At 47.7% G+C, this 26,615-nt stretch overlaps 1 protein-coding gene across 1 annotated transcript; it reads right to left on the reverse strand.

The window, feature by feature from the left end:
• Window positions 1–6,264: 6,264 nt before the first annotated feature.
• LOC122391023 lies at window positions 6,265–25,690 on the reverse strand. The gene is made up of 5 exons (XM_043384546.1): window positions 25,575–25,690; window positions 17,201–17,323; window positions 10,123–10,220; window positions 9,736–9,822; window positions 6,265–9,055 (listed from the first exon to the last, which is right to left on the reverse strand). The coding sequence occupies exons 1-5, from the start codon at window positions 25,621–25,623 to the stop codon at window positions 8,969–8,971; spliced, it is 444 nt and encodes a 147-aa protein (XP_043240481.1). The 5' UTR covers window positions 25,624–25,690; the 3' UTR covers window positions 6,265–8,968.
• Between the last annotated feature and the right edge of the window lie 925 nt (window positions 25,691–26,615).

Consider the following 26,615-nt stretch of genomic DNA (forward strand, 5'->3'; position numbering starts at 1 on the left):
CTTTCAATCAAACATGTCTCAAATGCAAATCAGCGGACTAACAAGAGAATCGTGTACCTACAGTTCTGAGGATATGATCAGAAGTGCCATTCCAACAGAGACGCAGCCGCAGGTCCTCATAGCGAATTCTGAATCCCGGAAAAATGGAATGCCGTAAGCCTATAGCAAAACAATGAGTACACGACGCTCGCTCCTCCTAACGGAATCAGGGTTAGGTACATGATGACAGTCAATATTGAGACAAGCAATACTTTTCCTGCAATTAATTCGGTCACGTATGCAAGGTTTGAACTTAACCTTCCAGGCGGTGGGGGGCATTTTTTTGCCCCCCTTTTAGTTTTTTTCGATATATCTCGAGAACCGCTGCGCCGATCGACACCAAACTTTCAGTACCCTCCCGGGAGCAGCTAGCGCACATGGTGACCAAAAATTTTTCCAAAGGCTATGATAGGTTGGCCGCTAATGACGTCAGAGTGACGTCATTTCTGCCATTTTCGACCCAAAAAAAGGTTTCGCGAGAAGAGCTGTCAGGCCTACAGCTTTAGAGATACGGAAAAATGTTTCAGACATAAAAGGTGCAAAATCAAGAGGGCTACAAAACTGCTTTTTCGGTTTTTCGAATTTTTTTATATTGACCCCAAAAAATCAAAAAATAGATTTTTGAATATAATAGCCGAAAAATCCAAAAAGTTTTTTGAATTTCGATAAAACCGGAATATATGTGATAGTCCCTACCGCCTTCTATCTACATACCAAATTTGAGATCGATATCTTTTTTTGGCCAAGTTATAGCGAAAAAAATGTTCAAAATTGATGACGTCAAATTTTCAAACTCAATATTTAGCAATTGTAGACCTCGTAGCGCAAAACAAAGACCACCATTAGACTCCCCGTGACGAGCTGCATCAAATCAATACCCATTTTATGCAAAAATATCAACTTTGAAATTTGACCTTTTTTGACCTGACCTTGACCTGACCTCCACCAGAAAGTGACCTAAACCGTACCTGATGGTCTTATAACCAACACCATTGAGTTGGAAATGAAAAACTGGCCATAAAACATGCATCGCACAACCTTAGCAAAGTTGGGTTCATGTGGTGACCCTTGGTGACCTTTGGTGACCTGACCTGTGACCTGACCTGGTATGACCAGTAACCTCTAATAGCAACATATGTACTAGACAACTGACGCCTTATCGCTGATTTTCGACAAAATGCGTTTTACTCGGTGTTATAGCGCTTTCCCTAGAAGCCCCGTGAACGGTGAAACATTTTATCTTTGACCTGACCTGTGACGTCATCGGTGACCCCGAGGTCAATGAAATTTGGTTTCGCTCGACAAATTTGACAGGGCTATCGAATGCCGTTTGAATTTTCCGGATCCGTCCAGTAGTTTCGGAGATACGGGGGGGACAAAAAAATGTCCCCCCCCCCCCCCCACCGCGCGGAAGGTGGCCGAGAGGCCCACCGCCTGCGGGTTAATCGTACGAAGTACGTGCCATTTTTATATTCTTATTTATGCTCACACAACAATCGGTAATAAGAACAAAGCATAAGAGTGAACAGTGAACACTTTAACAGTCTGAGCATGGTGAGAGTGAGCAGTGAACAGCCCTCTCATCCGCTGCACAACTGGTTCCCAGACCACTGGCCGCAATGACCGGCCCTAACGAGCCTCTCACACTGCCCAGAGGAGGTGTGCAGCGCTGCCCTCGCAGCTACCGAATTAGTCGCAAAACGCGATAAAGACGTGCTCCGCCGGCCGGATGTGTTTCATTGCTGCGTGACGTCAGAGAGGGCCCCACGGGAGGCGGTTCCCACGGTTGTCAGTGGCCAGTCCTGAGGGTCTGCAGAGCGCCCCCCCCCCCCCCCCCCGGCCGTCTCAGCGGGCAATGGAACTGGTTGGCGCAGGGAGTATACGATCACGCACGCATGTCTGAGGATTTACAGGTGTATGACCGAGGGACGCGGGGTTCTTATCGGTCGTATCTAGCCACACACAGTCACAGTTCGTGTTATAGTGCGGCCAGTGGTAGAATAGGTAAGTACTTATACTGTCTGCCCTTTGGATATCCGAAATTGTTCACCACCTAGCACTCTTGGGGACGGTGGGTACTGGTAAATGAATTAAGTGATCCTGCAGGACGACCGTAATGCCCCGGCATCCTCCTTAACACCGTATCAAATTAACACCATTAGGTTTCCTTAACCCGCGCCCCGCTGGGCTATTCAGCAAATAGCCATACGCGCCCTTCTGGCACATTGCCCCAAAAGACGGTAAATAACTTTTGAAAATACCTATCTCCAATTTTAGTGTTTTCTGGACCAAAATTTTGCAAGGAATCCGATGGTGTGGTCCCCGAGATCCGAAAAATTTCCATTTTGGAGATAGCACCTATTTTTTGAAAAATAAATATTCGTCAGGCATAATAGTCAAATAAATTGAAAATATATTGAGTTAATTTTTGTAACAACACTAGAATGTGTCGAACAGGAATTAGAGATATATTTTAGCTGAGATGATACTATATCTGCGCATACATGTACATGAACTAGTACATTAACCCTCGTCGGCCGAGAAGGGGTGGGGCGGGTGCCGCCTCATAGGGCTTTTCGCGATAGCTTAAAACTCGCTTAGGGTAGACAGCTGAAACTTGGTATACCTAATCTTTTATTCAAACTGGATCTTTTGACCTCAACTGCGTTTTTAGGTCAGGTCAGGTCACTGACCTATGACGTCATAAATAAACCTCTGCGAAGTCCTCAGATGTTGCAACTTTGCAACGCCCTCAGTGCCAGAGGAACTTTCACAGGAAGATGAAAGTTACAGGACGTAGTATCCTTCTGAGGTCTCACAACTTGTTTATCTCGGATTTAACCTAAATGTCACATGAGGTCAGGTCGGTCACGTGACCTCACCATTATAAGTCAATGGGGGAAATATTGAAACTGTTATTTTGGCGCCGGAAATGATCTAAAACTATCCCAAGCACATGAAATCGTGGTTTCATGATCGGACCTTACAAAGAGTGCATGAAACCACGATTTCATGTGCTTGGGACAGTTTTTAGACAATTTCCGGCGTCAAAATAACAGTTTTCATATTTCCCTCCATTGACTTATTATGGTGAGGTCACGTGACCGAACTGACCTCATGTGACATTTGGGAAAAATCTGAGATATACAATTTGTGAGACCTCTAAAGGATACTACGTCCTGAAAATTTCATCTTCCAGTGAAAGTTCCTCTGGCACTGAGGGCGTTGCAAAGTTGCAACTTCTGAGGACCGTGCAGAGGTTCATTTATGACGTCATAGGTCAGTGACCTGACCTGACCTGAAAACGCAGTTGGTGTCAAAAGATCCAGCTTGAATAAAATATTAGGTATGCCAAGTTTCAGCTGTTTTCCCTCAGCGTGTTTTGAGCTATCGCGAAAAACCCCTATGAGGCGGCATCCGCCCCACCCCTTCTCGGCCAACGAGGGTTAATGTACTAATTCATGTACATGTATGAGCAGATATAGTATCATCTCAGCTAAAATATATCACTAATTCATGTTCGATACATTCTAGTGTTAGTATAGATATTCACTCATTATATTTTCAATTTATTTGACTTTTGTGCATGACGAATATTTACTTTTCAAAAAATAGGTGCTATCTCCAAAATGGAAATTTTTCAGATTTCAGGGACCACACCATCGGATTCCTCGCAAAATTTTGGTTCAGAAAACACTAAAATTGGAGATAGGTATTTTCAAAAGTTATTTACCGTCTGTTGGAGCAATGTGCTGGGGGGGGGGGGGGCAGATTCTGCCCCCCCCCCTGTCTAACTTCCGAACCGATGGTCGTAGAAAGACGGGGAAAACGGCAATCGAAAGCTTTCAACAAGGCGGATCTTAAGAGCCCAATTTTTTTGCTTAAGTAGGTCAGAGGTCAGGTCAAGGTCAGGTGACCAGGTCAAGGGTACAAAATGCAAGTTTCTACATTATCGGCCTTGCACCGTAGTTGCCGAAGAATGGACTGAGACTGATTGCCCAAAACGTGTTCTTAGGCTACCAAGACAATATTCGTTGCATGAAATATCATTCAAAGGTCAAGGTCAAGGTCAGGTCAGGTCAGGTCAGGTCAGGTCACCAAAAACAAAATATAGAAAAGGGCATGTGCGACACATGTTTTATGTGTCATCTTATTCATAGAATTCAATAGGCACACTCATTACGTGATATGGACCACCTCTGGATGAATTTCAGGTCGAGGTCAGGTCAAGGTCAGGTCAAGTGAGGTCAAATTTTGAAGTTGGTTGTTAAGGCCTAAAAAGGTGTCTATCTGATGCAGTTTTTCACGGCGAATCGAATGGTGCTATTTTGTTTCCGTACGAGGTCTAGAACTTCCCCCCCAAAAAAAATCATTTTTTCAAAAAATTTGTGTGTCGTGACGTCATAAAATTTTGAATAACTCCCACATTTTTGAACCGATTCTTCTGAAAATTGGTATGTAGGTACACATAGACCACTTCTCTGACATATATTCCGGCTTTTTCGATGCACTCAAAATTTAGGATTTTATAATTATTTTCCCAAAAAGTCAGTTTTTTGAAGAAAAAAAATTGGGCCAAAATCCAAAATTTTCAAAAAAAACGAGATAGCCATTTGATAGACAAAGTAGAGTCACGTATGAACTTTTTGTTACGTCTTGATTCCTTTAAAAATGAAGATGTTAGGGGCGTTTGAAATTTTGCCGTTTTGTAGGCGAAAATGGCGAACATGACGTCACTAAAACGTCATTTTCTAAAAAAACTTCCGATGGATTTCGCTCAAATTTTCAGGAAACGTGTCAAATTGATGTGTGATAACCCGGCACCGCCTGGGCTATTTCCGTACCCACGACAGCCTGGGGGGGGGGGGGGGGGGGTCGGATCCGACCCCCCCCCCCTGTTATCTCGAGAACCAATGGTCGTATCGAGCCCCGCGAGGCGGCGTTCGAAAGGTCTCTACGAGACCTTCCCAAAGCACTCTTAAGATTTTAAGATTGAGGTCAACTTTCGGGTCAAGGTCAGGTCAAAGGTCAAATTCAGGGGTTTTGCATGATTAGGCTTACGGACAGCGGAATCGATAGCTGCTGCTCGAAACTCACCACAAATGACCTCAAAGACCTAGTAAAGGTACCATGTGCGTATAGGGGTCATACTAAGTACGGGTCAAGGTCAGGTCAGGTCACGAAAGGTCACGGTTTTCACTTTCTGCTACATGGGCGTGCGACACATGTTTTATGGCTTATTTTTCACGCCAAATCCGATGGTAATGGTTATATGTGACCCCAAGTCACTGTGCTGGTGATAAGTGTGCATTGAAAGCATAAAAAATCGTTTATACCATACATAACTAAACGAGGGCTAATAAAAAAGTCAATTTTTCAACCTTTTATTTTTGACATAAAAATGCACTTTGCTAGACGAGCTTTGTCCCAGGAATCTAGTGGTGCCATTTGTTTTCACATGCGATGTTCAGAAGTGCCTCTAATTCGCGAAAATGCTTATGACGTCACCATGCCCTATGCATGTTGGAGCTATTTTTTACAATTTGGGGGTCAAAAATCAAGATAGAAAGTTGAAATTTGGGACATCTAATGTTCCAATAGAGCTCTATAACATATATTCCGGTTTTTTGTAAATTCTCAAAATTTTGGATTTTATTAGCTATTTTCCAAAAAATATAGTTTTTTGAATTTTTAGGGGTGAAAAACGCATTTTATGGAAAATCCGAGATAGCCATTTTAAAGAACTCCTTGAGTTGCGTCTTTTCATGTCCTTAATTTGCAATTTGCTTAAAACCTCGATTTTTGGCGATTTTTTAAACATTTACCATTTTTTGACTGAAAACGCCATGTAAATACATCACTAAAATCGATATATCTCAAAAATTTTTGAAAATTTTTTCTTAAAAATTGCACAGGAGACGTTAAATTGATGGGGGAGAAGGTATGCCAAGTTTCAAGTTGATAGCGCAAGCGGTTCATGAGTTATTCAAGAAAAATGGAGGGGGGGGGGTCGGATCCGATCCCCCCCCCAGGCGGTCGCGGGATAAGGTACTGAAAGTTTGACGTCGCTGGCGTAACGCATTTAGAAGTTATTGGCGAAAAACAGGAGGGGGGCAGATTCTGCCCCCCCCCCCAGCGGGGCGCGGGGGGGGCAGAATCTGCTGCAACCATTCCCGGAGTGCACGACCCACTGCATAACGAAGCTGCAAAATAGAAACGCCTGAAAACATCTAGTAAACTAGGTGTATTTTATCACATTGCAATACACGATAAATTATCACATCACAAGCCAAATCAAATACCGTAACTTTAATTAACGTTACTGTAATACGCGTTACCTACACACGATACCGGACAATTTTCGCTTAGGTTCCTACTAATTTCTCCTCCTACTTCTAGGTAAACGACAAAAAATCATACACCAACTAATCGAAAATAGCTAACCGTACCTCTACGATAGCAGGCGTAACATAAGCTAAATGCAGTTTCCGTTACATCGGGTCAGCAAGAAAAGTAAAAGATACGCGAACATGTTAGTGTGGTAAACTAAATGCATTGATTTAGGTGAGTGAATGGAAGGTGGTAGGTAGGTAAGGCAGGTAAGGCTGGCAGGCAAGGCTACATCCATACTTGTGTGATCATGATATGCAATACACTTTCTAACGACGGCTACTTTACTCCCATGCTGTGACGTACTCGTAATTATCACTCACACTTATTGCTAGCATTCGGTTAACTACCAAATACGTAATATAATTCGGCCCATGACACCGGCGTCTTATTTCAAACACTGCAAGGTTATTCCTCATTTTAGATATGCGGATAAATTTAATGCTCATCTCATTAGTCTTTGAATAAATGCACACAGTTTCATGCACTTTGTTTTTGCTTTGACGGATAGTGCACCTAACTATATCCATGTTTGGACCGTGTGCTGAATGGATAAAGGGGACACAGAGTTGATTTGACCAGCAACTGAAATGTCGCTGTTGCTATGCCAGTTCCGTGTGAGAAATAGCTACCGGAGTAGTGAAACAGGCCAATAGCCTCCCAGACGGATAAACGGTCACCCAGGCTGACCGCACTGGCTGTGTTGCAGTAGGGGAGAGTGGGGTAATTTGGCCGGTGGTGTAAATTGGCCGCCCCCACCTGTACATACGAAAGCTGATAAAAGTGAATGAAATAACTTTAGTCTCTATTCATTTGTCGTCGGCAGAACTAACTCGAGAACAAATGTCAAAACTTTCCCCCGCTTAGTTTTATTCAAAATTAATAAAAGGTGAATTTCGTTAGAAAATGGTAACTTTTACTTCCGTTTAAAAATTTGTATAACATGTAGTATTTGGGCTGTAAACGAATTCCAACATTATAGCGCCATTTTTGAGGGTGTTCAGCGGTTCCAAGAGCAATTTCATCTAGTTCTGTACAGCCATGACGACTTTATAAACAAAAAATTTCAGAATGGCAATGTGGGGTTATTTGGCCGGGACTAGCGGGGCAACTTGGCCGGTGCGCTCAGAGTCACTTTGCTGGGACGGCCGAGTTGTCATGGTCAATTATACCATAAAGGACATAATTCATGATCAACTTTGACTACCTTGATGCCATATTTCCTATTGGACAGCTGTAAGGGCATGTGACGTCATCAAAGGTTACCTAACGCTTTTTTGCTAATAAATACTTACAGAAAAAAGATACAGCCGCGCAAATGGTATCATTGTGTTCAGCTCGTCAAGGCGCATCAAATGGTATACATGATGACCTTGAACTCACGTAACCTTGAGGTCAAGCGACCTGAGGTAACGTGACCTGAAGCCAACCTTTGACCTTGACCTCTCGAGGTCAACGCATACATGTTTCGATGCGGAATGACGAGAGAATTACGATGGTACTTTTAGTTTTGGCGTAGCTTGATTACTTTAAAAGCTATTCGTAAAAAACTGTCATCGCATCTAGAGCCGTTATTTTGACTATTTTCGACCCCTCTGACGGCTGAGTCAACCTCCAAAATGCTTCAAATGCGTCGTAGGACACGCGTCATTGCTGAATGTGAAGCTGACTCGCCTAGAACAAAAATCATGGCCTCAAACTAACACCGGCCAAATTGCCCCACACCCCCGGCCAAATAACCCTGCTAGTGGGGCAATTTGGCCGCTTTGCAGACCTTTGTAATACGTCACAATTTCAATACAAGTAGTTACTCTATCATTTCAAGTTTACTGTCCAAGAAAGTAAAATGTATGCCACACCTGTCAGCGTTGAGAAAATGCAGAAATGTGTTGTCGATTTTTAGTTACATCGTTTTCTAAAAAAAGCGGCCAAATTACCCCACTCTCCCCTAATCGTCATCCCGATACAGCTGCCCAAGGAATAGAATGGATAAGTTCTGAAGATAAAAGGACAAGAAAGTCAGCACAGTGAGCAGAAGGCACATCATCGCATTAGCTAAATGTAATTTAAAACATTTAAACTCCTACCATGGCTTTGTGACGAATATAAATCTAGGATGCTGGATGCTCGTGCATCGAAACAAATTACGCAATCGAGATGCTTGTGCAAAAGCTCAATGTTCAGGTGCTCACAACTGATAGCTCAGAAGACGCTTCTGAAGCATAGCTTACATTTAGCTCATTAACACATGCCTACCTACCGTCAAGTTCATCGGACGCGCCACTAACACTCGCAACCCACCAATCATCAGCGTGGTGTTATGGCCAAACAACGTTTTCTGTGACCTCGTCACTCACCAGGTACGCAGGGCATCACAAGTACAGTCACGAATCCTCTTATAGTCAGGTGTTAACCTTCAGAGCCACTTTCATAACCCAAAGACCTGTCGACACGTCTCATCCAGCGATCTCCCACGCACCACGACCAATTTCAGCTTCACTTCGTCCTCTAGAGACGAAACCGATGCTGGTGCTGACATCTATAGCAGAAGCAGCAGGGCGGCAGTAATAGTTCCGAAAGCAGCCGCAGTAGCTCGAGTGGCGCTGTTTCCGTCCCCGATGTTCACCTGAAGTGGGGTGAAACGTGCATGAGTTCGCTTTTGGGAGAAGTACATGGGCGTAGGAACCTCACGAAAAGTGGGGGGGCCAGCGAAACTTCAATGTCACTTTGTGGGAGCCCCAATACCCCTATGAAGAAATTCTTTGCAGTTTTGTGCTCATCTCACCTTGCTGAATCATTTCCTGCTCTTAGTTTTGTATTTAAATAAAAAATAAAGATTTTACTTTAAAAAATGGCTAAAAAGTGGGGGGGCCATGGCCCCCCGGCCCCCCCTGTTCCTACGCCTATGGAGAAGTATGCTAGATATACGCAGAAGCTGTTGAACAAAAAAAAAAAAAAAATGTTTTAGGCTGAGTTACTTATTTCGTCATGACAAACCCTAAGAAACTTAAATTGCATATTAGTGGTGTGCGCGAATTATCGATACCTACCTACAAGCTCCAATCATGTGTGGCCTAAATGAGCTCCACCGAGCTGAAAATTCGAATTGATTCAAAAAAAAAAAATCAAGACCTAATTACAGTCACCCTTTTGTAAATTCAAGCAGCCAATGGAGGAACCAAGACCAAGTGTCAAGTGACACCGACTACCCATTTAGCTAATATCGTCTGCAGCTTGACATCACGGACGTCTTACCGTGAACGTGAACGTGTCTTACCAGTTACCGTGAACGCTAACGTGTCTTACCGTGAACGTGTGTTTGTACGTGGAGCCGTGCTGGTCGCTGCTCTCACACATGTAGATCCCCGAGTCCTCCTCAGCGGTAGGCTGAATCTGAGGACGACAATACATGGTGGGTCTCCGGTCAGTGTTCAGTGTTCACCGCGGGCCGCCGGCTGTGCACCGATAGACGCGAATTCATCTAGCGTGCAGAATGCTGTAAGTAGCACGCGAATCAATGCCATCAGTTGACAGAATGCGGAACAACCGGGGAGCAGCAATGTAAAAGATGATATGTTGTTACAAGGAACCGCGATTGGTAAGACAGAAACCCGGAGGCCCTAGCGCTCGCACGGCACACCTACCGGCAGAGGTGGCCCGGGTCGGCCGTGCAGTGCCGGCGCCGTGCCTTACCGTAAGGATGTAGGCGCCGTTGTCCGATTTGAGCTGAAACCGGCTGTCACTGAGGATCAAGAACGAGTCGTGAGCCACCTCCATCTTACCATTCTCGTCTGTCGGCACACGGAGGGGAGGGGCGGGGTCAGTGACCTGACCGGGGTTACAGGGCTACCAGTCAGCTGTTGGGGAGGGGGGGGGGGGGCGGTCGCCACGCGGTCATTGGGTGGTCAGTCAGCGGGGGAGGGTTGGGGGTGGGGTCAGTGACCCGGGTCATGGTTACATCGCTCCATTCTTTTCTCCAACGTTTTCTGCCAAAACGTTTATTTTGATACTTTTTGCCTTTTGGGCAGTGTTCGCCACGGGCCCCAAAATCCCCAGCCCAGCCCGGCCCGGGCCCATGGGTTCAGAGCCCGGCCCAGCCCGTAGCCCGCTCTTGGCAAAATGTCCAAGCCCAGCCCGGCCCGGCCCGTCAAAAATAGCAATCTAGTTATTGTCTTAGTCTATTGCTATAATAAGCATGATTGATTACACTATTTTGAGAACAATTCAAATTGCATGAATATTAACATGACAATCATGACTCCCTTCTTTTCAATGAATATAATCATTTCAAGTACCTATGGCACAAATGTTAACAGTAACAGCAAGCACCTTAGTCAATTAGGTCATGATTACACACCTATAAAAAGTTAACATGATTATATTAACCACATTCTATGAGTAAAGTTATCTTGCAAGCTGATGTGTGTGAACATTATCATGCATAATTGGTGACTCTAATGCATACTTGAAGGAAGTATTTGCAACTTACTCTTTACTTCCCAGCACTTACCAGCAGAAAAAAAGCTTGACTTATGGGAATTGATGAATCTGTCTCATGTCTGGGATTGACCTTGCTGTTAAATTCACTCCATTGATGCTGCAATATCAAAAGCCTGAGAAAGCATACAGAATAGGTGACACTAGCTTTAGCACTGTCTTCCAAAAAAGAGAAAATCCATCCATTTATCAGCAAAACTGATTTAATCTATTTTCAATTCATGCCCACGTGTCAACCGAATCTCTGTGGACAACTATCTGCTGCTTTCCTTGCTATTTTATGTTAGGCTCTTTTCAAGATATGGATATCGCTAGCAGCGTAAACAGAAAACATGGTAAGTTTGAAATGTCATTGGGTACCTTTGCGACTTTTACGCATCATCATCATCAATTGAAAATGAGCGAACACTTCTTGATTGTCGCAGCTGCGGCAGGTAGCGATTCTGACCAATTGTATAATAAAACATATATAATCAAGTTCTTATTTTGTTTTTCGTTCGAGTTTTCAGACTTCGTGATCTAGGTTTTATTTTCTATTTGTTGCATTTTGTTTTTAAGCTTGATACTAACTTAAAAAACGTATTTATTTGATATACTGCTGTGTATACGAGTAGTAAAGTAATCTTGGTGTATACTACCACCTATAGATGCCGCCACATAAACATAGCGCTTGCATAGCGCCATGATGGGAAATTTTGTTGAGAAGTGGATGGGTTGTTGTTGTGATTTATTTTGACAAATTTATGGACATTTAAGGAAGCTTTCATCGCGAAATACTCTGTAGAATTTCTCGTTACTTACAGTGTGATTCGTGAGTATCCTTTTAAGGTTCTGTTCGTTAAAAAGCCGTCGGTGAAGGAAAAAAGACTGTGTTGGAATTGTCTCACTATCGCCATATATGAGTGTTCAACTTAATGTAGCCCTGTAGCCCATCATTGTTGAGTGGCTTCTTAGTTTTTGGAGTTGTAGTGCTAAGTAAGTTATTCTGATAACTACATTTTAACTTTTATTAACAAACTAATGATGCTGGAGATTCTCTGATCTTTTTGGTTGCGGAATTTTTATGAAAACCCTCCTATGTGTGACATGATGTGATATTGGATAATTCTCAAGATTCCCAAAATTCAATATGAAGTAGGTTTTCTTTCACATTGCTTAAATTTGGTTTAGTTTTAGTATTTTCCCAGTGGGTTTTGTTTGCATCAGTTTCCAAATTTTCTTAAATTGACAGTCGCAAAACCCATAGTCCACAAAGCTCTTGGCCCGGCCCGTCCATAGCCCGTTAACTAATGATATTTGGGGGCCCGGCCCAGCCCGTAGCCCAGCCCGGCCCATGGCCCGTTGGGCTGGCCCGGCCCGTGGCGAACACTGCTTTTGGGGAGCAAGAGCTCTAATGCAAATTTCTGCTAAATCACACAGCAAATAATAAATACCTATAAATGAGCCGTAGCTCGAAGCACGAAGGCCCACCGTTTCTGGTAAAACGTGCCCCAGTATGACTGAAGTAAGCTACCACGCGAATTAGGATCCATTCAATGTTGGTTATTATCTTAGACGACCGTGTTTATGTGCCTGTGAGGACCGTTTCATTTCACGACCCTGTAACACTGCCGTGTGTGTTATGCTCTCTGCAGCCATACCAGGTATTCAATCTCTGTCATCTTAACAGGCCTATCGCCGGGTCAGGCGGCCGGTCAGCCGAGCAGTGCTGGGGACGGGTGGCGCAAACTGGGATCTGGCAGTGGGATCAGATGTCGGGTCAGCACTCCTTTTACCTTAGTACCTACTTTTTCTTACTAGATGTTTAGTCAAATACTGAGAAACGGCCCGCAAAAGACCTCAAATGACCTAACAGCTCACGCTATTCAATGTCTCGCCGATATACGCGTATATCGGTCTTGCTCTTGCCGTTCCGTATCGGGCATGCCTGGCTACCATATATGTTTCACAATGATGTACCGGCACCAGGCAGAAGTCAGACGCCGCGATGTGACGTCACGGCGTCTCATGACGTCACAGGGGGAAAACAGAGCGGGTCGTCCTCGGCTGGCACCGCTGATAACCAGTTCGGTCCGGTTTTAAAGGTAGAAGGGAGGCTAAGTAGGTGCCGTCGGCCGCCCCTGTGCTTCGCTGTTCTGGTCACGGGATACCCGGGAAGTGAGAGAAATGTCCGAACTTCACAGAATCACCGAGACTTTATTTGTGAAACGATGGGTCTTGGGAAGGTCATCTGCTTACGCTAGGTATTCACCCGGCACGTTATTGGCACATCGAGAGGGTACGTAAATGCGCAGTGCACGGAACCAAACGACTGGATCAACAAACCTCATGTTGAACCTATATATGAAAAGATGAGTGCCAGCGCTATGAATAATAAAAAGTGCCAACCACGCCGTTATATCGCCACATCCCTCTCAAAATAAAGGTCTTCCATCACTATTTTGTGATGTTTTATTCGCTTTCTTATCGACGGGCTGTGTCTGAGTGGCTCCTGGCGGTACCGTTATTGGTCTGGGTCGCATCACCGGTCGTCCTGTGAGGCCTCGCCCTCAGCCGCCCCGACCAAGGAGCCCAGACCGCGGCAGCGACGGACGCCGCACCTCTTACAGACCTCCTGACCCACTCCCGAGCTACAGTGACCCGTGGGAGCCCGCACAGCAGCGGGCGCCCGCAGACGCCGGTCACACTTCTCCAGCCTCCACAGGACAACCAGTCAGGTCCTGGACAGTCGCGCGGGCTCTCAGATATCTTATTGATACCTATATAGGCAGTAGGCACTTACAGGCATCCTACAAAAAATGCCAACGATTGATGTTGAGCGTTATGGCCTCAACCAGCCATCGTTATATTTCATTGTGTAAATAATTAATGGCGATACATATGTTGAGAACTTATCATTGTTCCAAGCCTTGTGATTAATCGAATTAAAGAACAAATGTCACTGAAGTAATCTCGAAACTAGAAGAGTTCAACAGTTCAACAGCTCGTAAAGCAAGAGGCATTAATCTTTAACCCTATTAGTGGCAGGCTCCTGGCTACCCCATATTAGTGGCAGGGGGGGGGGGGGCTGTTTACGACCCCCCCTTGATATCTCGAGATCTAACGGGCCGATTTTCAAAATTCAAACGGCATTCGATTTGGCTCAACGAGATCTACATTTCTAAAAAAAATAAAATTAAAAAATGTCAATAGGGGGGTAGAGGGGGGTAAAAAAGGGCAAATTGCAGATACATTTTAGACTGTTTATCACGGCCAGGTTTCTGAACCAATCTTAACGCAACTTTTGCCGATCGATAGAGAATGAACCAGGAATTTACATGGATCCTAAAAATATACATTTTCAAAAATCATAGGCGGATACAGATCATTGAGATTGGGGGTACACAAAAAGTATAGTAATTAAGGTTTTTGTTGGTACTGTTTCTAAAAAGGGTGGCAATGGTCTTGTTATGTTACAATTTTCTTATGAGAGAACGACTAAAATTGTATTGGTCATGCATAGGCGGTGTCAGGGCACCTATGTTGGGAGGTAAAAAATAACCCCCCTTTTTGGACGCCTGGATCCGCCTATTATAGCAAAAACGTGTCAAAAGAGGATGCACAATAACTTTGTATATGTTATCACATGATACCTTTCATTCACTGTTCGTAAAACTGGTGCAGCATCGTGATCTTCGCCCAAATGACTCGCTTCACGAATAGGACCCCCCAATTCCCAGTGCTCTGGAGCCGCCCCTGGTAAAGTTATGAACTTGAAATTTTCAGGGAATGTGCCCGATTTAGTTTTAGGAAAAGTCAGAAAATTTCAGCATCGTAGCTTCAGCGGTTTCGGAGATATTCCCGAAAAACCTGAGGGGTGGATAAAAACAACCCCCCCCTGCCACTAATAGGGTTAAAGGGAGTTAGCACACAAACTTACGAACGCTTTAATCTGGGTAAAATTCCAGCGCCATATTGCATGTATGTCCTAAGACCCCTGACTAATGCCCAGTGCGCTATTTCATCATAGCCCCATAACCGGATCGAGCGTCCATTCCTGGCAGCACGCCAGCTCCGCTGTTGACCTGTCGAGCAAGGGCGACGCGGCTTCGAGAGGAGAGAGCGAGAGCGACGGCGACCCGAGTTGCTGCTCTCTGGCGGAGGTGACCTCTACCAGGCGGCGGCACGGGTGACCTCTACCACACCGCGCGGCACGGGTGACCTCTACCACACCGCGCGGCACGGGTGACCTCTACCACACCGCGCGGCACGGGTGACCTCTACCACACCGCGCGGCGCGGGTGACCTCTACCACACCGCGCGGCACGGGTGACCTCTACCACACCGCGCGCGGGTGACCTCTACCAGGCGGCGGCGCGGGTGACCTCTACCACACCGCGCGGCGCGGGTGACCTCTACCACACCGCGCGGCACGGGTGACCTCTACCACACCGCGCGGCACGGGTGACCTCTACCACACCGCGCGGCGCGGGTGACCTCTACCACACCGCGCGGCACGGGTGACCTCTACCACACCGCGCGCGGGTGACCTCTACCAGGCGGCGGCGCGGGTGACCTCTACCACACCGCGCGGCACGGGTGACCTCTACCACACCGCGCGGCACGGGTGACCTCTACCACACCGCGCGGCACGGGTGACCTCTACCACACCGCGCGGCACGGGTGACCTCTACCACACCGCGCGGCGCGGGTGACCTCTACCACACCGCGCGGCGCGGGTGACCTCTACCACACCGCGCGGCACGGGTAACCTCTACCACACCGCGCGGCGCGGGTGACCTCTACCACACCGCGCGGCACGGGTAACCTCTACCACACCGCGCGCGGGTGACCTCTACCAGGCGGCGGCGCGGGTGACCTCTACCACACCGCGCGCGGGTGACCTCTACCACACCGCGCGGCACGGGTGACCTCTACCACACCGCGCGGCACGGGTGACCTCTACCACACCGCGCGGCGCGGGTGACCTCTACCACACCGCGCGGCACGGGTGACCTCTACCACACCGCGCGGGGAGACATGGGACATGACAGGCTAAGCCGGCCAAGCCGCTGCACCGTCACAGAGGAGTCCTACACCAACTGCACCGACCGGCTCGGTGGACCGGCCGGCGGGGTCGTGCGTGCCACCGCACTGCGTGTTCAACGTGCACCGTGCACAGCTCAGTGTGCACACCGCACGGTGCAATGTGTGCACGTTGGGAGCGAAGTTGCGGGCGGACGCCGGCGGGTGGCCTGTGCGGCTTGCGAATGCGTCGTGCAACCTTGAATCGTGCGGCGACAGCCACCCCACCCCCTCAGTACCCCCTCCCCACCGTTCCACAGTGACGTGCCGCCCTAACCGACCGGTGTCCCCACGCGGCGGAACTGGCGGTGACGGGGTCTGTCAGCAGGAACCTGTTCGGCCCTCCCCCGCACAGGGGTGGGCAGGAGCCACCTGTCTGCTCAAGGGGGACCGTGTCTGCCGCGGAGGACTCCGCTCGCCCCTCTCCAGCATGGGGAGCGAAGCCGAACAGGGGACCACCTGTCTCATCACGGGGATCGCGCCTGACGGCGACATTTAGGAGCGGCAGGAGCGAGTCATCAGCACCGACTGTGCACCGTTACGGGCCCCTGAACTTTGAGCACAGGACCGGGCTGAGAGGGCGAGACTGGATGTGTGGGTGGACTGTCGGCTGGTTCCGCCGCTCACACAGCCGCTGTTTGTATGTACCGGAGGCTATGGACCGGCACGATCCGGCCAATATCGACCGCCATTCAGATGCCGGAACAGGCACGGCCGAGCGGATATACATAGAAGTGGGGGAGGAGCTTTGGCGTATTTTGAACTCAGCATGTCAAGGCTCCGATACAAGAGAAGCCGTAGAAGCAGGAGAGGACCCGCAATACTAAAAGATGTAGCTTTTTCTAAGCATCCTACTTTTTTAGCCATCGGGATAAACAAAACATCAAGTACCCACATAACTACGCTATGCATTGAAGAGAATGGCGTTTTTTGTTCATGTAACTTTCGTCAAACCGTCTCATCGTAGAGGGGATGGCTATTTAGCGTTCCTCCTATTGAATAATCAGAGGGCTTGTGAGCTAAGAAACGTCTGTTCAATGTCTCATTTTATGCACACATTTAGACGCTACATCTAAACACACTTTTCATTCAGGACTGATCGGCTACAGACTAACTGCTGCATGGTTACGAGTTACGCCACAGGCCAGTGTCGGTGACAGTGCCGTTACCGCACCCCCAAGCGGGTGACCTGCAGCGGGTGTCTCCTCACCTTGTTTGTACCAGAGCACCCGGCCCCCGGGGTGCACCGAACACTGGATGGACACCATGCCGCCCGGTGCACTGTTCACTGTCGACTCCGTCTGCGCATGGTCGTTGAAGCCCGGCTTCTGACCTGCGGGCACACAGGTCACAAAGGTCACAAAGATCATAAGGATCAGAGAGTTCTCAAAGGTCACAAAAGTCAGAAAGGTCATATAGGTCACAAAGCTCACAAATCTCACAAAGCTCACAAAGCTCACAAAGGTCACAAATCTCACAAAGGTCACAAAGATCATAGAGGTCACCAGGGTCCCAAAGGTCACAACGCGGAGGTGCTGGCTTACAGACTCAAACGGGATAACCTGGCATCAGCATCCCAGACGGCATCGACGAACGATCAAAGGAAAACGGACAAACATGAGTCCAGTGCATGCCGTCCATCACCAGAAACAATAAACCAACTCATGTCCAGTTGGCGTACATAAAGTCGCCGCAAACGATGATACGCTCGTCAGAGACGGCGAATTTCTAACGATCGCTGCCGAGTGTAATGCATGATGCAATCCGTGCGGTACGAACGTTACCTCACTGGGTGAACAGAATTGGTACCCTGGGAAAATGGCATTGACTTGTCTCAGTCTCTCTCACTCAGCCATTTCTCTCAGCATGCCATAGCTCCCATCTACCGCTGCAGTTGAAATACTGACCCGCTTTCCAAAAATCTGTTTTTTTCACTTAGCTGCATCAGCTGCCACAGCTAAAATACGGATTTGCTTTCCAATAGAACCGTTATTCACTTCGCATCACAGCGTAATTTATTTTCAGTCCGGCGGCCAGTGCACTGGCCGCCGAAGTCACTCCTTTCCCTAAACGCTGCACTATAGCCCTCGCCGGGCGAGGGCCTTTTCAATTACACGGACGGCGAGGGGGGGACTGGTACGACCCCCCCCCCCCTGGCGATTGGCTCCTATGGCACTTAGAATTAGAAACGGCAAATTTACAGGGTAGGTGGCTCCATAGGAGATCTTGCCCCCGTGAAAATTTGGTGACCCTAAGTCAATATTTAGGGGGTTTTTGGGGGTATTAGTGCGAAAATATCACTAAAACATGTCCAAAGTTGTTCGCTTATAACATTTTACCTAGTAAAGATAGAGCAAAAATAAAAGCACCAGTGAATTCAGGACGTCCTTGCGCATCGAATGATATATTTTGTAACCATTTTAAATAAGCTTAATATTTTCTTAAAAATCAAGTGAACTTAAAGCAATTAATTACGTTTAAATTGATCAAAATGCATCATATCGCACAACATTCGAACCGCCTGATCACAAAGAACACAACAACACCGTTTTTGAAGCTTTAGCCTCATTGTGTGCCAAGTTATTAGCAAAAACGTAGTTTGACCTTGGTTGACCTCAGTTGACCCGACCCAAGCGTTCTTGTAGCTTGCAAACACCAAGTAGATGTAAATCAAGGTAGTACAAGACAAAAACGTTAAAAGAAAGCACACATCTCTTATCTTTACACATTCGGGCAACTTTCCTTAAAAATTGTCATGACCTCGAGATGACCTCAGGTCAACCGAATTCGAAAAAATTGGGTGTATATGATGCCACTCGGTGACCTAAGCATATCCTGCAAGTTTGAATCAAATCGATGAAGAACTGTTTCCATGAACAAAGTAGTGCATTTTTAGTGCCATTTTGACTATGTACCGGTTTTTGTGACCTTGTGACCTGACCTCAGGTCACTGGAATCCAAAACTCCCAGGTCAAGTGTCAAATAGATGCCCCAAGTTGTGGCTGAAATTTGGTAGCGCTACGTGCCATAGCACCCACGCTATCAACGAATAACTCTGTCATTCAGTTGCCGCTAAACTATGTAGTCCAATTTTCCCCTGACCTTGTACCGGTTTTTGTGACCTGGTGACCTGACCTGAAAAGACTGTGACTTGAAATTTTCAGGACAGGTGCAGAAAGGTTGCCCTAGAGGGTATGCCTAATTTGTAGCGCCTCCGTTTTTGCGTTATTTGCGAAAAACCTTGGGGGGGGGGTGCATCAACCCCCCTCGCCGGGCAAGGGATAGAAGAGGTGATTTGTTATTTTACCGACAGTATCGCCACAATGTATAGGAACAGAAAAGTTAAGTTTTTTTATCTCTCATATCGATATGCTACGGCCGTCGGATGGTGCACCTCCCACTCCAGGCCAGGCGTCTGGCGCGACACCCGGCCACCGACAGAGACTATGTTTACCAATCAGTAACGGCTGGGCCTGCCGTCCAATGAGAAACGGCGTATCAGGGGCCACTGCCAGTCATTGAACAGACAACTAAAAGACAAAATTGCCACTGTAAAGCTATTGATTGACGGCACGCTCACATGACGCTTTTCACTCCATGCTCACGGCTTCATCTGTACCTGCGTGTGCTGAAAATAAAACAAATAAAAATAAAGAACACAGTACATACATAGACGACAGAACAATTTCGCCTTCTAACGTGCCTCGCTCTCCATACGTATTTCACCGATAACAGAAGGTGAAGGCACTCAACTTTCTCAAACAAAGAAATACAAAACGGCGACAAACGATTTTATTCGATCGATTATCGTTAGTTGGTGTGCACCTCCTGAAGGCTTTTGTAATTCCCAGCATGAATACAATTATCTTTTAACGAATTGATTTAGGTACATCCATCGCTACGCTAAGGACTGGTTGGCAATGGTCCGACTTGCAATTGGCAGAGGTCCTTGTACGAAAAAAACGCAGTGGGCCAACTGAAAGAACTGAAGTAAGAACGTCAGTAGTCTGTTCCGCCACGGATCAGTGTACTGCGGTACAGTCTACCAACAGGCGACATCTCCCATGACAGCCATTCACTGCGAGGTAGACTGCGCCGCACGCAGGGATGCCCGGCGGCACAGCCTACCGCCCTGCAGCTTTATCGGGCCGACTCCGACCATTTATAAAAAGCAATCAAATCGAATTGAAGAAACCGGTATTATCATAAGCGAGATAAACCTCTTAGTCTATCACTGTCATATCACATGCTAATAACAATCGTCTCCTTATTGCACAGTAACGAATCCACATACCCATGACAAATTTATATGGACTGAAAAGCTAAGAATGATTGGGATCTTATGGTATGTGTGTATGCTGTATAACTTATAAGTAAACAAACTGCTGACATTACGTTAATGACAACTAAATACATAATTGAACGATATGTTTGCGTTTTATTTCATTGGGCCGGACATGTGACCTAATGCCCATGGAGATATAGAGATACCTATCTATAATGTTTAGTGTTATAGCGAGTATGCGGAAAGCACTGGTTTTATCGATTAAATTATGGTTGCATAGATAAGTCTTCTCTCCCGGCCTTCTATTTGATTTCTATAAAAAAATGCTTGAAGGTTGGTATGTACTTACCTCAAACATACCTATATCAGACAGCACACGCGACCGAATATGCACTATGTGTTCATGTGCAAACATTATCGGCGCATGTACCGGGCTTCTCACAAAAGTCGGACGAATTTATAATTAATATATTTTAGGGTGTGTCAGTGTTACAAAAATAAATCAGGTATCATCTGAAAGCCTGGTTAAAAATATTTTGTTTCGGGGGATTTCGACCGTCGGCGATCGCCTTACTGAGCCTTGCCGGACCTGTTCGAGATGACCCCCGTTTCGCTCGACGCACAGTTAAGCCCCGCGCAGCGCGGCCTCTGTTGCAGCACGGCACGCGAAAGGTGGCAGGCTGCGCACCGCCGACCTCATTGCACCCTTCAGGTCTTTCGGACTTCTTGGGTGGTTTCGGTACACCTGGGACTTGAGGTGGTCCTAAAGGAAAAAGTCCGGTGGGGTCAAGTCCGGGGAGCTCGCTGGTCACGGATGTGTCTCAAACCTCGAGATCACACGCTGCCCGGAGCGCTCCTGCAGCCACTCCCGGTTTTATTTAGCGGTATTGGCCGTGAAAACGTCTAGCTGGAACTATTGGCATTTGAGTGGTTCAGGATCGCTGCCCATTGTGGTCTGCAGGACACTCCAAACATTTGTCAGGGTTATCCGGTATCGCTGACCGTTGACAGCCTGGGTATAGCGCATCTCTCACACGAGCGACGTTCGCCGGGCTTCTTTGATTAGGTTTGCGGCCGCCGCTATGTTCTTTGAACCCGCAGTTAACATTTCCTCGAGCCAGAAACTTTCAACAACGTGGAAAATAGCATTTGAAGATGGTGCTTACTTTGCACAAAAAAAGATTGCGGAAGTTCCGTTGTGTTGAAACGACCGACTTATTCTGAAAGTAGAATTTCTTTGAGTTTGCTTTTGCGTCTTAAGACCACTGTCTCATTTTTGAAACTCAACAAGTATGGTATCATATAAATCTCCTAAAAATTTGCTTTCTTTTCACGTGCATTTGTTTCGTTTAAATATTGTTTCCAGTTCATTATCCGCAAAAGAAATTGGTCCGACTTTTGTGAGAAGCCCGGTAGTTCGCATGTGCATATACCGTTACCTGGTTCTCGATAGGGCCTCTGCAGCACCCTTTATCAGAGGCACGACCCAAGGGACCGGCCCGCCCCGCCCGCACGGTCTATCCGGCGTCCTCTCACACCGGCAGCTCGGGGCTCCTCTGATCGCTGCTGAGTCAATGCGTCCGCGCAGCGTGGCAACAGTCCCTTTAAACTGGCCGTCTTGGATCGAGTCGCTTCACAGAAGTTCATGAATAGTTGATCAGCGTGCCGGAGACGGACGGACCCTCTGCGTGTTTTCAGTGGCGACATATAGTTCGCCGCCAGGTCCACTCGGGCACGTAAATGTTCGAGGAAGAATGTCAGAGACTGAAGAGACAAGGGTGGAAGATGTTCTGTGGCCAATATTGTATGCAGAGGTCGCGTGTAAGTGATCACTATCTTTTAATGGCAATGTCTGATGAATGCGCGCCAGTTTCCGGGAAAGATGGCAGCTCGGGATGTTTGACAGGGCCGCAGGTACCCCGTCAGCTCAGCGAGCAGGGAGCCCGCTGTCCTCCGACGCCAACCCGACCTCACTAGATCTGCGCCGGGCGGCGGCACGTGACCCGCCGCATGGCGTCCTGTGCGGGTCACGTGACCGCGCGCCGGCCGCGTCGCTCCAAGATTACCGTTACGCTGCAGCGTGAGTTCTACATATTCCGAGGGCCGCGGCGGCGCCGGCCGCCCGCTCCCGATTGTACCGGAGCGACCGCCGGGGACTAGCCAGCTGCCGCATAGAAAGTCCCAAGGTCGCAGCTCAACCCGTTCAGCGGGACGAGCTGCGGCGTAGCGCGACACATTTGTGGCGCATTTGCAGCGCCAGGTCTTATTGTGGCGTGATCTCGGAGCGGCATGTCATCTGACGTCCATGCACCGGCTTTGGCGAGAACGACAATGAAAAGCTTTCGCCCAACAAATGATGATTTCACCGTGGAAATCCCAGCTTCTTCAGTAATGTGACCACTGCACTGACCAGTTATGTGCCGACTGTAATTACAAATCACGGTCTGCACGTGAAGGTGTGCAGTGGTGGATCGAGGGGAGGGGCGACTAGGGGCTTACCCCCAGGCCCAAAGCTGCATAAATGTAATTTCGATTAAAAATTACATTCAGTTGCTTATAACCAGCCAACGTGACAAACTCAACTCTGTTATTCCGCGCTCAGAGATTGCTCCCAAACCCGGGAGGCGCCAAAGCATGGAAGCTCCCATTTCCGGGAAGGAAAGTTCCGAGAAGAGGCGTCGCTGGCCCCTCGAGGGAGATGATAGCAGCCGTCTTTAGAAGGTGTCCAGCAAGTCCGTATCAGCCGACATGGAACTGAGCCATAAACATGGGGCATCACTATCGGCTGTCGACAATCGGTATTCTCAGTTCACAAATGTAAGTACGTCCACGACCAAGAAAGAAGACACCAAAAGATATTATATTACTGTCTATAGGCATACCTACTTACTACCTACCTAAAATTCTTGTTGTTGTTGTTGATGTTCTTAACATGAGCGTTGGATGACATACGATCAATTCTGTTTTTCAGCCTTTTCAATATGAGCACAATAAACAATATCTGTGTTTGGAATAACTCGTTCAAAGGGTGCGCAGTTTCATAACAATTTTCCATTGGATCATGATAGAGAGGTCGCAAAATTGACCTGAACTTAGGTCATTGACCTATATAAAAAATATTAACCCTCGCCGGCACAGGCCATTTTGCGTCCTTAGACGGCACAAGGGGGAGGGGGGGGGGGGTACGAACCCCGCCCCTCGCGTTTGTCTCCTGATCGAGATAGAGCTTCACAAAAAACGAGCGTGCTGCCCGTCACGAGAGGAAGCCGACGCCCGACGATACCCAATTTTAAGGTCCCAGGTCATCGGTTGACCTTCCAGTTCAGGTTAATGACCCAAAAGTTTGGAAAAACGGTTACTTGTTAGGAAGTCGTTAAGTGCTGCTGCTAATTGGGGGTTTTCGGGGTGCTTATCATGAATATTGTGTTATTTTTTTTTTATCACAGATGATGTCTTTAAGCATTTAGACCAGGTCGGATCAGGTCAGGTCAGGTCAGCCGGTAGGGGTCGTGACGGGTATTCGTAGTATGTGTCAACCGCCTCTGACAGCTTCGTAACATGTTACGATGGCACCAACACTACTTCGTAAATTATCAACTGGTTGCTAAATTCGAATTCAGCTCCAAAAACTAGCCTATATAGAAACTGACATGTAAAACACGAAAAAGTGAACCGAGGTCACCAACGGTCAATGACCTGACGTAACCTTCAGCTGACCTTGGCATCCACAATTATGCATGGGAGCAACATCAAGTCACACGTTTGAACGTTTGAAACCACGAAAAGCTTGCAAACGCGCGGCTAATGCGAGTCGACATACGCCGAATCGCGATTCCGGCCAAACATGGTCTCGGAAAGTAGGTCACAGGGCAAAGGTCATGTGGGTCAGGGTCATAAAAGTTGTAGGGTATGTGTAAAATTGATCAATACGAGGGTACTGAAAGTTTCGTCGCGATCGGCCGCTTTTTACGCGAGTTATTCGCGAAAAAAACCTTAGGAGGGTTGCATCAACCCCCTGTGCCGCCGAGGTTTAAGGTTTCAAATCTCTTACCACTCATGTCCATCGCTGACAGACGAATGAGTCGCTCAGTCGGGCAGCTAGGGCTGGGGCGAGCATTTAACATTGCTCGTCTTACATTACTTAAATCTGCTGACGTGGCCCGGCGACCTGGCCTTTATATGACCTTCATATAACATATTTGTCATAAAATGCACTAAAAAGATGCGTGGTAAGGTGTGTTGAAAAGGGCGGCGGGAAAACCGGCATGGGTAGAATCGCAGGGGGCGGGGGGGGGAAGGGGGGGGGGGGGGGCGCAAAATGCACCCTCCCGCCAAGGCACGAGTTTTTATGCAAAGAACGTTGAGCACCTTTTATTCCAAGATCAACAGTTGTATAGTTAAGATCCAAGGTATCTGATTCTCATTACTATGGGCGACCTTCCTTTTACGTTAGTTCATTGTTTCCTGTAACCTTCCCTGTCCAGTGTCGACCAAGTTCCTGCGTGGTGGATTTCAGTCCTAGTCCTTTTAAACGACACAGTTTCCTTCTAGGTACATCAGATGGTTCACAGCAACGTATGGTTTTCCTGAATTGTCGCCGCACCGCAGCGCCAAGAAAGTGTGCATTAAATGGTCTGTTTCACTTTCCATTTAGATGCTTTTGCAATTTGCATTGTGTGACCGTCTGAAACAGGAAGCTATTGAATCGGTGATTCAGCCGATATAAGAAGCATATTACTGATACATTTCAGTTTTAATTGATTCTTCGATATATAAGTGCATCGCTATCACATTTATGAGAATTACTGGCTTTGTGAATAGACGGCATCGGTCCTTCAGTCAAACCACTAGAGGCTGGCCTGTCCTGAGAGCTATGATAGGTTTATCTATAAGAACGGCCCCTCCTTGAGACCCCGTTCCGAGCCCCATTTCCGCGAGAGGTTTGGCCACGGTCTGTCTAGCTAGCATGACCCAGGTCATTATTCCGTCTACCGTCCAATCCAATTTCCATACATCCGATCTGCGAGTCAACCACAACACAGCCATTTGCTTTTGTCACACAGCGCACCTTTGAGCTATTGCTGGTTTACTGGCGTCCCCCAGCCCTGCGTTATAACGCCTTTGCGACGCCAATCTGGTCCAGCAGCCCGGAACGCTGACCTTGGCATTGCAAACGACGCCCAATTACGGTACGCCGCGGTTTGGCGCGGCCCAGGTGTGCCCGCGGTCCTACGCACCAGCCGGCGAGGTCAACCCACAAGGTCGGAGGAGCCCATGAGTCCCGAGTTCTGACACTCACCGGAGACGATTCCGCAGAGCGCCAGCACCACGGCGCACCGGAGCTCCATCGTGCCTCTGCTCGACTGGGCGCCGCGACCGCTCGGCCACCCGGCGCCGCCTCCGCCCACCTCAGCGTGTGTGGTGACGCCGCGTCGCCGCCGCTCGCGCCGCGCCGCCAGGCCCGCGGAGCCCGGACGCGACCGCACCTGGCGGCGGGACGGTGAACTACGCCGCCGTCCCGCGACTCCCGCAGCTGCAGGTGTTGCTGGTGCACGCTGCAGATGTTGAGAAGCATATAGTCGGGCCTCGGCCTGGTGGTATACGGCCTTCGTTCTCGCCAAACGGCTCTGCTGCAGAGATCCCTGCCGACTCATGGCCTGATTCGAGGTCCAAACAGGTTGTAGAGTTTAGACCTTGTAGCGGTGAAGATCATAGATTATAGATATGGTGAAGACTGAAGACCCAGTGGCTTTCTCACTGTCCCAGGGCCAGGATAGGAAGCAGCAAGTTTCACCGCGCTCAAGATGACGTGAAAAATCGCTGAAGCGAGCATGAAGCTGTTTGACAATATATATATATATATATATATATATATATATATATATATATATTATTTATTTCTCAGAAGATTCAATAATGTTTAGATAAACTCAGCCTTTTTCCGGACAGTTTCGTGACTTGTATTGTCACTGCGTCGGCGGTTATACGAGCTTGCGTGGGCAGTGGGACAGTGGGCAGTGCAGGGGGCTGCAGTGTGGTATTTTGCAGTAGCGGCGGAACACCTTCAATCAAAGGGGGGCACTGCCGACTTTTGGTCCCATTCTTTCCATGCAACGTCCATAGGGCTAATGTTAAAATGCCAAAATCAAAGGGGGGCACGGTGCCCCGGTGCCCTCCCCGTTCCGCCGCCTATGGTATTTTGATTTTAAGCACAGTGGGATGATTTGGGTAAGGTTGGTTTTTGATGGTTTTACGGGGCTGTTGGAGCTGCCAGTTTGGCCCAATTGCGGAAGCGGTCGCCATTCTCTGGCAGCCAGTTCTGTGAGTGGGATTCAACTTG

Source organism: Amphibalanus amphitrite, unplaced genomic scaffold (genome assembly GCF_019059575.1).
Source record: "Amphibalanus amphitrite isolate SeventyFive unplaced genomic scaffold, NRLGWU_Aamphi_draft 000021F_arrow, whole genome shotgun sequence".
Taxonomy (NCBI): Eukaryota; Metazoa; Arthropoda; class Thecostraca; order Balanomorpha; family Balanidae; genus Amphibalanus; species Amphibalanus amphitrite.

Coding starts and splice junctions, on each gene's coding strand:
- LOC122391023 (XM_043384546.1), bottom strand. CDS start 25,623: ATGGAGCTCCGGTGCGCCGTGGTGCTGGCGCTCTGCGGAATCGTCTCC. Junction 9,823..10,122: donor ACGGCGCCTACATCCTTACG/GTAAGGCACGGC, acceptor TGTCGTCCTCAG/ATTCAGCCTACCGCTGAGGA. Junction 9,056..9,735: donor CGTACAAACACACGTTCACG/GTAAGACACGTT, acceptor ACCCCACTTCAG/GTGAACATCGGGGACGGAAA.